Genomic DNA, 10908 nt, shown 5'->3' with positions numbered 1-10908 from the left:
CAACCCCTCGGGGACCCGCCTGCGATCCGACCGGGTCTACACCGTCGGCCGGAGGCACCGCAATTGCGATCTTGCGCACTAAATTACATAAGATATATCGGGTCGGATCCAACCACGTCTAGGGACATGACGTGACACAGTGCAACTTCGAAGCTTCGTCAGGGTATTTGGCTAATCCATGGCTGCCTGTTCGAGATCCAATTTTATTCGAGGAACCAAACGTTTGACCCGAACGGAGAACCCGATTTGCTGTAATCTGACTCGACCCAAACATCTCCCGGTAGATTTCGCCCGCGTGATTTGCGTTGAGACTAGCTCGAACCATCTGTTGTTGGCGCTGTTTCGATGTCCTGCATTGGTCCCGATGTCGGTGGCGAAGTCGGCTCGACGTTATATAGAATTCATAAGGCCGGTTCCATTCGGGTTCGATCACTCGTCCTCAAGAAATAACTAGACGAGCGGGAATTAAGGTGCCATCATCCTTCCAATTCCTCCATTACTTCGTTCTTTTCTTGCATCAATCCCCTTTCGTTGCTCCCATCATTACATTGAATCCTTCTTTTCTTGGCATTTCTAGTGTTTTTCTTGAGTCAGGGAATTAGGGTTCCATCATTCTTTCAATTCCTTGTCTGCTTCATCGGTTTCTTGTGTCAATCTCCTTCCCTTGCTACCATCCTCGCATTGATTCTTTCTTTTCTTGTAATTTCTAGTGATTTTCTTGTTTCTTTAATCGGTGTCCGTTGCTGTTTCAGTCCTCTTTGATTTTTATTTGTTATTCCGATGATTCTTGGTGTTCTTTATGCTTCTTTGATTCATTTCTCTCATGGAATGCAATGAGCGCAACAGCGATCATGGAGCGACGCGGGAATCCCAACCCTCTAGTTTGGGCTTCGTTCACCTTCGACCCCTCGGGGAACCCGCCGGCGATCTCATGTGCCTGCGATCCGACCGGGTCTACACCGTCGGCCGGGGGCGCCGCTATTGCGATCTTGTCCTCCTCCAACGCTGCATCAGCAACCGTCATTGCCAGATATTTCTGGATGGATCCGATCGTAAACTCCGTTTGATCGATGGCTTCCTTTTTCCCCGTCGTTCCCATATCTGCGAGATCAGTCGAGGCTTTCAAGCCGGAAGGCAGTGCTCGAACGCTAGGGTTTCTCTCAATGGCGTCTTCGTTAATGGTCGCAGGGTCCAGCAAGGCGCGGTAGCAGAATTGTCTGTCGGAGATGAGATATTGTTTTCTTGCAGAAGTGGATCGAGCAATAGTTGTAGAATTAAGCGTGGGTTTGCCGTGGATAAGGTCTTTTTCTCTGAGGTTAAGATTGTTCGTGTGAATCGTTCACTCTCCACGTTGGAACACAGTCCTTTGGCCCCAAGATCATTCATTCTGCAGAGCCAGCTGAAAAGTATACTTGCCAGCTCCGATCCAATATCCTACCTGAGGAATTTTCTTGATTTGCAACAAGAAAAACATGTAACACTTCCATTGGCGTTGGAAATTGGATCCCCTGCTTCTCCGGACTCTGAGGGATGCTGTAAGACAGATGGTTTGCGGATTAATGTTGCTCAAAAGGTGGTCAGTTCCAATCCGAATGTTCTGAGTGATGAGCACAGAAAGTCCTCCGTAAATGCAGTTGAAATCATGGAAGTCGATAATTGTGAACTCCATCCAGATGATGATGGGGTAGTCAGTTATTCAGATGGCAGCACATTCTTTCTGAACCGTCTCAAGCCCACTGGTCCTGGCACATCTGTTCACTGTGATGGAGTCACTCTGCCTGAGCTTTTTCATCCAGTGAAAACACTGCTTCGAGTTTTTATTGCAACATTTACATGTGATGTTTCTTGGTGTGTTATATCTCTCAGCCATTCACAAATATTTTAATATGATCTCGCAATTCTATCATATGATTTCTTTTGTCTCTTGTGCTGATATTTAACAAAAATGAAAGTTTGACAGGTTTTTGTCATGTTGTCGATTACCAAACCACCTGCCAATAACAATTGCATGCCACGACAGTGTAAGATGTTGGAGTGCTTGCCATGATAGTAGGACTTCTGCACCATATATTAATTATCCAAACCTATTGTTGATGTATGTATCTTTCTATGATTACGCTTAGTTAAGTTCATTGCATTTTTTATGAGAAGTATATGTTATTTAGTAGCTCAAATTGATTTTCATGTTTATTGCCTTTTGTTTGCAGTTATCCCCCTTTTCCAGATGTAATAGCCTTTGGAAAAGATCGAAAGAAAAAAGGTGTTGCATGTCATCATCCAAAGCTTATTGTCCTGCAGAGGGATGAAAGTCTTCGAGTTATAGTTACTTCAGCAAATCTAGTTCCAAAACAGGTAAGTATAGATATATTCATGTTTGCTCACTGTCTACTAAAATAAGCATTGCTCTCTGTACATTGTATTATTTGGTTTCATCTTCCCATTCTCACTCATTTTCTATAGGGTACTAGCAAACGTGGTTGCATTGTACTCTTCAATGTGCATGTCAATCATCCACTTGTCCCAGTTCATGTTAATTGACAATAGTGTCTTGTTCTTCCTTCTAGACGGTTGATAAGGTTTAAATTCTAGTGAAGCTTCCTCTGGTAATCACGTTCCGTTTGACTTTGTTGTAAATAGATAGTTATGATCACATTGGTTGGCATTTGTAAATGCATGCCCTAGTACACCATATGAAAGGCAATCTGTAGTGTGCATATGCTATCTTTCTACTTTGGATTTCCTTAAAGGTTCATTGAAAATGGTTTTCCCTTTTTCCCCACTTTTGGCATGCCATTCACCAAACTATGCAGCTTCTTCAGATGTCTTCTCCAGACAACATTGCCCTTTAATTCTTTTTAATATATCTGGTTCTGTATCTAGCTCCTTTATTTCAATGTTGACTAGGAATTTCTTCCTCTAGTTTATTATTGGAATTTGTACTTTTTAATCAGACAAATATTGTTCATCAGTTAAGATCTCCGATTATCATAACTGTGCTATCGTACTTAGAATACCTGCAATCTTGTCCAACTCTAGATGTTTAACCATTTCAGTTATGATGAATTATTTGTATTTTTCCTGTTATCACTATTTGCTGCATTCTTATTTGAACATAGGTGTTTTCTTGACAGTGGGACTATTCAATGAACATTGTTTGGTGACTTATTTGTTTTTTTTCCATTATGATTTCACTATATTCTTATTTGTAAGTAGGTTTTTTCTTGACAGTGGGACTATGTGACGAACACTGTTTGGTGGCAAGATTTTCCTCGTAGAAGTACTCTAGATTATTCAGCTTTTTTTGGATCAATTGAAGATTTAAAATCTGACTTTGCTGCTCAGTTAGCTGGGTTTGTGGCATCACTTATTGTTGACGTGCCCAGCCAAGCGCACTGGGTCAATGAGTTGGCTAAGTATAACTTTGGACAAGCTGCTTGCCACCTTGTTGCTTCATTGCCTGGAGTCCATACACAGAGCTCTTATTATCTTGCGGCTGATTATTGCTTATCAGTGAGTAATTGTAGTACATCCTGATGTAAATTCAATGTCTGGTGAGCTGCAACTTGTTGGAGCATCTTAAAATAACTTTTCAGATATGGATAGTGTTATCTACATTTCATACATCTCAGATATGGCTGTTCAAAGGAAACGTAAGATAGCAATAAAGGATCATTTACCATTTGAAAGTATGAGAAAGAACTTAGATGATAAAGCATTTGGGAAAGTATGAGAGAGAGCTTAGGTGATAAAGCATTTGGAGCAGCCTTTTTGTTTATTTTACAAGGGTGATAAAAGGTATTCCATGAGGTTCATGACAATTTTGGAAGACAGATTCTTAAAATTGCCTGCCATAACTGAGATACTTACACGATACTTCTTAGATAGGTTGAGGTACTTTCTCAAAGTATCTGTTATTAGAAGAAATTAGTAATATTTTTGGATACTTTTAGAATACATTGGAATACTTTTTGGAGAACTTGATTTTAGGCAAAATGGATGTACGATTGGACAACTGTTTAATGTCATTTCTATTGATAATATATTTATGATTAATGATTAAACTAATGAGCCTACACCACTTATCAGAAGTCCTTGTTATTTTACATTTCTTTAAATTCTGTTTGTTGAAATAATTTTTTTCAGTTTGCATGCTAGTTAAGTACCATCGAAGTATATGTTGCTATGTGATTTAAGTATCTTTTCATGCTATATTTTATACTTTTCTTGAATCAAAATTGAATATGTTGGCATGTTCACATTGTTTTATATCTGATCTGATATCCATGTCCATGCATAACAAATAAGTATTAAAGGGTTTAACAAAATGGCTTTAGGTACATTTTTGATATGTAGTTAATATATTTATGCATGTGTTTTACCATGGTAAAAGATTTTTTTTCTTATAAATGAAACGAAGTATCATTTATATGTGTTCAGAAACTGATATCCAAGGTCATTTACATCAGACTATCAGAATAATGTTTTCTGTCTCAATGCATATATCAGTATTAAATTAATACACTTTATGTTTGATGATCACCTCAAGTTGATAGAGTTTGTGTATTTCTTTCTGTCTTTTAAACTAACTAGAATATGCAACATTTGGTTAAATGGGAATTAAAGGTGTTGATGTTAGCTTTCTTGTATCTATTCCTTGGAAAAATATATTAAGTTCAAAAGATGAAATAATTTTGACAATCTTATTGGACTGAAGGAGTGTAATTTCCTCCTCCATTGATTCCCTTGTTCAGGCAAATTATGTTTTCTTATGGATGCTTATACTTTATGGTTTCTTTTATATACAATGACTCCCCATGTATAAAGCCAGTATGCAAGCAGAGCATGTGATTTATCAGTATCTATTCCTTTCTCCTATGTGTTGAGCCTTACAATCCATTTCAGATCACATGAATTTGTCACGAGTGCTTTCTTCAATATGTTTTCCTCCTCTTTACTACATCATCATTCTTAGAATAGTGCTTCTTGAGTTTGATTTGTTCATGCAAGACTTCAATCCAAAATTTACTTCCTATTGCATTTGAAATTTTGATATGCTGTGTCTCAGTTATCTAGTAATCACTTTTTTTTTCCTAACAACCATTGAAATTAGCCTTTGTTGCAGGCTAAACAGATCATGCAATGTAAGACTTCTTCTGGGCATTTTTTTGGTTCAGTTCAAGCGACTGTAGTTGGTTTAAGCCATCGATTTCATGCTTCCCCTGACCCAAATGGTGGTCGATTAAGAGTTCTAGCTTCACTTTTAGGAAAGTGTCGAGAGAACACTAGTGGAATGGTAGAAGTTCTCCTGAAAAGAGCTACAAACATACCAGCAGATACTAACGCTGTGAGTGTGGTTGTTACTGCAGATTTGGATAAATTTTCTGTAGGAGGTAAGCACTTTCAATCTTTTTTACAATCTGGGTAACTTTTCTACTTGGTCATGCAACAAATGTTTACAGAGTCTGAAAAGCATATCCGACTCCAGATGTCACTGTTAGTGTCTGATAGAATTGAAGTGTCTTGTGTATATCAAGCAATCTTCTTGCAATTGATTTATGCCTGCATTTTGAGATCAAACATGTTCTGTCACATCTTCAAGATATAATTACTGACTTCATCTTTACTGCCCCAATAACTCCAAGATTCAACTGTTACCAATTCATTCAACAGATTCTGTGCAACTTGGTTTTCTGCCTAGAGATGTTGCAAAATGGTTGTCTCCTCTCAGTGACATTGGGTTTTTTAGTTTTTCGGCCTTCATCTATGCAAAGGAAGCCCTTGCAGCTGCATTTGGTGGAAGCAGCACTAGAGTACAGCTGTTAGTTTCTGTCTCAAAGGCAAGTTAGTTTAACATTATTTTAGGCATGTCAACATTGATAAGATGCTCTTTGAAACTGAACTGTTTTCATCCTTAATGTGCTTTGACGAAATTCTAGATACCTTCTCTGACTACTACTGTTGTCATGTGATGCAGGGGCCAACATTTTCTGAAATACCAAGATTGATCTGTCCTGAGCATTATGTGTCTTTGTGCTCACTTGTTGCTTCTGTGCAGAGGTGTCTTGGACTTTGGCGTTTAAGAGAGGTACTGATAGTACCTTGAAGCCTTTCATCCTAAATCTATGTGATATCTAGTTCATAGTGTTTGAGTTATGCATAATTGTAGCAAGGAAAGAAAATTAAGTTGCTGCAATGTTGATTTCTGGAAAAATCTTAGTTTTAATAGTTAATTAGGAGGGAATGCATGAGTTGCAATTTTAGAAATGATGTGAACGGAAGAGAACCAGTTAAATTTAGAAAATATCAGATACGAAAACTGTGGACTGATAGATTTTATTTTTAAAATGTTGGATCTAGATGACTATTTGTAGTTTAAAACTATATTGAAATACATGCAGTAGTTATGGAGAAATTAATTATTCAATCTTTCTTTTATATAATATGTTGGTAATAGGAGGAATGGGACAAAGTTATGAAAAAAAAAGTTTATATGGATAGTGGACATTGTAGTATTTTTTGGTGGTTGTTTCTGTTCAAGAGGTTCGTGGTACTGATCTTCATAGGTAGGGGTGGGTAGGAAGGTAGACAAGTTTTCTTTATTCCTCCTTGGCAACCATTTCAGAAGCCCTGGGAGTGGCATGTGCCCCGCATCTCAGGTTTCCTCTGGCCTTGATCACTATATTGAAGACCTACAGCTGTTGGGTAGATAATTGATGATTGTTAAAATTCAGCAGGTCATGAATAGTAGATCTATCTGAAGTTTATCCTAACATTTGTAGATTTTCAGTCTCCAGCTGATTGCTAGTTGATTATCTCTGCCCTTACAGATGATAGGCAATTAACACCACCGTTGGCAGACTATTGTTGATTGACTCTTTTTTTGCAAACTGAGATGATCAACAAACCGCTAGGTTGATTATCAGTAGTTAATAAACCTGGGCACTGTCCAAGTGGTCGCCACAGCCTGCTGCCGTTTGGCTGCATGCAGCCACATTCTACTTTGGATGACTCTAAATTCTCCATTTAGGAATTTTGAATGGAAGTGACCTTTAAGTTGACTTGCATATGGTCTTTTGTCAAAACTAATGGTTTTACTTTTCTTATTTTATTAAAGTATACAATCATCATATACAGTCACCATGAGCAGAATTATCATGTGTGTTTTACACCCGTACTTCTTCCTTAGGCTTGGGTAGAATAGCAGAGCAAATACATTTATTAGTAATATGACAAATGTGTTTTGTGTTATTGATGTTTGCTGACCAATGACCACATGCTCTTAGATGTTATTGGAGAAGTTGCAGTGGTTGAATTAACCAGTGTGGAAAGTTAGTATTGGAGAAAATGGTTTTCAATTAAGTGTTGTCAACTTGCATGCATGTTGAACAAATGAATCTCTAGTTGAAATAATAGCTGATTGATCAGCCTTCTCTTTGCAAGTATATATGTTGTTGCACCGGCAAACACAATTGACAACACTTATCTTTTATGCTGAGACAAGATTCATGTTGACAAGGATTTTTCCTCTTTTCTGTTCCCATCTGCTGCAAATTTTTTGTAGTTATCCATGAACTTTCTATCAGTTGGATTCTCACCAGCTTTTGGAGCTCTTTGACATTTCTCCTTTTTCTGGACAATTTATGAGAGTATATGGTGTGATCAGATAAGCAATGTAACTCTTATATTTGTTTTGCTTCACTGTAGGTCTTGTCGCGACACAAGTGGCCTGAATCACTAGAGGTTGATTTTGTGTATGGTGAGATCAGATAAGCAATGTAACTCTTCTTTGCTCAAGTAAATAATAAACAGTGCCTCATCTTACTAGTGTGTTTTTGTAATGTAAAGGTTCATCCTCCATTGGAACTTCAGTCAATTTGCAATTTTTTTCTGCTTTCTCAGCTGCAGCTGGGAAAAAGTCGTGTCAGTATCCTGATTCTAACGAGTCTGACCCAGCGGTAATGTACCCTTAGTTCTTCTGTTGTGATCTGGTTCTTGTTGTTCTGCGACCACTTATAAGCAGTTTTTTCAGTGGGGTTGCTGGACTTCTGCTGATGAGCTAAATAGACCATCAATTAAGATCTTATTCCCCACCATTGAACGAGTGAAAAATGGACGGCGTGGCATTTGGGATTCTAGGCACTTACTTTCTCTGTCAGAGGTAAAAGTCTTTTTCTTTATCTATTTGTCTGCCAAAGTACATGTTGATTTTCTTCAAGGAACTCAATTTGCTGCCAAATAGTTGTTGACATGATGAATTTCTAGGTAACTATGTTTTTCTTGCTAGGGCTTCAGAAATGTCGTCCTCTCATGTTATGGTCATGAAAGAAGAGCCACTTATTCTAGAAATAGTTAATAATGCTACGTTTCTCAAGATAACCTGATCTGTTACGCAGAGAACCTGGCAAAGGTTGACAACTACTGGTGTATTTCATGATGCCATTCCTTATCCATGTGAAAGGCTAGGATACCCAATGCATGTCAAGGTATCTTTTCCACATCATGAGTTGACTTCTGATTTCTGTAGTGTTACATTATCTGTGAGCCTGTGATTGAGGTATTTTTTATTAGGTAGCTCAGAGACGTTTCCAATCTGGAAATGGTATGTTCTCATTTGGTTGGATATATATTGGGTCACACAATTTCAGTCCTGCTGCTTGGGGAAACACATTGCTTTCTTCGTCAGAATCAAAGGCTCCAAAACTGCATATTTGTAACTATGAGCTTGGTATCGTCTTGATTGTGCCCCCGCCAGATCTTTCGGATACAGATGGTAGAAACAGATTTAATCTTGATGATTTCGTTCTGCCATTTGTTATGCCTGCACCAGAGTACCAAGATGGTGATAGACCAGCTACAGCACAGGCCATGCGAGAGGCCTGTGTTGAAGTCACTTCATCAAAGTTATTCTTGTCAGAAGATGCAACGGAAGAACTGAACGAGGATATCCTAGATGAAGAAGTAACTTTTGAGGAATCTGACTTTTCCATCCAGGAGAGTGAAGAAGAGAAAATTTATGCTGAGATGCTTTGGGGTCAAGTGGACTCCGCTGGAATCTCTTTGTGAAGTAATGCAGTTTCTAAATGTAGAGATCTGTGCAACTTATTCTGATATACATAGACAAAAAAACACACATATACTGTATGTTTGTCTATATATATATATATATATATACAAAAATACATATACTGTGTGTATATATATGTATATATTTGTATATGTGTATATACATAGACAAAAACATATATATATGTGTGTATATGTGTATATGTGTACATATATGTATATTCGTGTGTTTATATATATATATATATATATATATATATATTTGTGTATATATATATATATATATATATATATTTGTGTATATATATATATATATATATATATTTGTGTATATATATATATATATATATATGTGTATATATATATATATATATATATTTGTGTATATATATATATATATATATATATATATATATATATATGTATATATGTGTGTATATGTATATATTTGTACGTGTATATATTTATATATGTACATATATGTAGTTTTAATTCATATAGACCATGCTCATTATTTAGTCTATATATATAAATATTTTTTTTTTTAATCTCATATTTTAATCTGTGTTTTGAGTGACGCAGGATGCTTCGATCAGGATGAGATAATTAAAGTAGGAAAAATCATGTTGGGTCGGAGGAACATGTCAGAAGATTGGATGTCGGGCCGATGAATTGGTCGACGTATCGATAGAAGGTTTCGAGTCGTGGATTCGGGTATCGGGCCAAGAAGAGCGGAAATTACGCCAAGGATATCGGAGTTACGGAGTCAATTGGTCGATTGGGCAATAGGTCGCAAGAGAGGACGATGCGTCGAAGAATCGGACGAAGCCTCGAGAGACCAATGACATGTCGAAAAACTTAATTAATGCTTAGTATTAATTGTCTAGATCGAAGTTTGTTTAGCAAGGCATGAAGCAAAATGAAGTCCCGGAGTTAAGGACGCGATCACGTTGGGAGCTCGAGAGTTCGTCGGAAGTTCTAAAGGAACCAACCGAGAAGTCTCGGAGCTTGCCAAAGAAACTCGTTAAAACTCACCAAGAAGATCGTCGTGAAGTCCAGGAGTTTACCGGGGAGTCCACCGGAACATTGCCGAGAGATCGTTGGAAGTTCGTCGGAAGCTCGTTGGAAGAATAGACTTACGGACTTTGTTTAGCTTAGAATATGTCTTAGGAATCGTAGTTAGCACGGGCTTGGATTAGGCTAACCCAATAAGGGTTGTCTCCTAAACCCGTGAAAAGGAGAAGAGGGGTGTAAGGAGTTGGTCTTCGCCTACTGAAGGAAGACTTTCAGTGGACGACGGTGACCTCGTCGGAGGAGGAAGCCAAAAGTGGATGTAGGTCAAGATTGACCGAACCACTCTAAATCTTGGTTTGCATTTACATTCTGCGCTTTATCTTATCTGCATACTGCCTCCTTTTGATCTTAAGTTAAAGTTCTTTACGAAACAACTTTTACGTCGGAATCGGTTTTCAATGTACGAGAGATTTAACGAAGTTGACGTTTTTATCCATCGCACTAATTCACCCTAATCCTAACAATTGGTATTAGAGTCACGATTTTCTAATTTGGTTTAACACCGAAATAGAAATGGCTCTTTTCAGCTTTTAAGAGGATCACTCTCACATTCGTCCTCCGTTTTTCAATGAGACGGGCTATACTTATTGGAAAACTCGAATGATAGTTTTCTTGCTTTCGATTGATTTGAATTTATGGCACACAGTCGAAATCGGATTTGAAATGTCTTTTCTTCCAATGAACCATTGGAATGATTCGGAGAAGAAGACGTTTTCTCTAAATGCAAAGGCTATGAATGTCTTATTTTGTGTCTTAGACAAAAATAAATTT

The 10908-nt window shown here is 37.7% G+C and overlaps 1 protein-coding gene across 7 annotated transcripts; it reads left to right on the top strand.

The window, feature by feature from the left end:
- The first annotated feature begins 327 nt into the window (after positions 1 to 327).
- On the top strand, positions 328 to 9134 carry LOC104000772 (uncharacterized). Of its 7 annotated transcripts, XM_065086639.1 has the most exons (13): positions 328 to 470; positions 847 to 1848; positions 1961 to 2095; positions 2208 to 2352; positions 3229 to 3510; positions 5111 to 5390; positions 5671 to 5837; positions 5975 to 6085; positions 7705 to 7756; positions 7846 to 7955; positions 8030 to 8158; positions 8394 to 8483; positions 8569 to 9134. In XM_065086639.1, exons 2-13 carry the CDS (start codon positions 932 to 934, stop codon positions 9061 to 9063), a joined length of 2913 nt encoding a protein of 970 aa, XP_064942711.1. In that variant the 5' UTR covers positions 328 to 470; positions 847 to 931; the 3' UTR covers positions 9064 to 9134. The 7 variants fall into 7 exon arrangements, with proteins under 7 accessions (XP_064942711.1, XP_064942715.1, XP_064942710.1 ...); XM_065086638.1 differs by having other exon boundaries at positions 409 to 1848; positions 5123 to 5390; XM_065086637.1 differs by having other exon boundaries at positions 409 to 1848.
- The last annotated feature ends 1774 nt before the right edge of the window (positions 9135 to 10908 follow it).

Source organism: Musa acuminata, chromosome BXJ1-10 (assembly GCF_036884655.1).
Source record: "Musa acuminata AAA Group cultivar baxijiao chromosome BXJ1-10, Cavendish_Baxijiao_AAA, whole genome shotgun sequence".
Classification (NCBI taxonomy): domain Eukaryota; kingdom Viridiplantae; phylum Streptophyta; class Magnoliopsida; order Zingiberales; family Musaceae; genus Musa; species Musa acuminata.
Note: the sequence above shows the minus strand (reverse complement) of the source record. Positions and strands in the feature narration are given on the sequence as shown.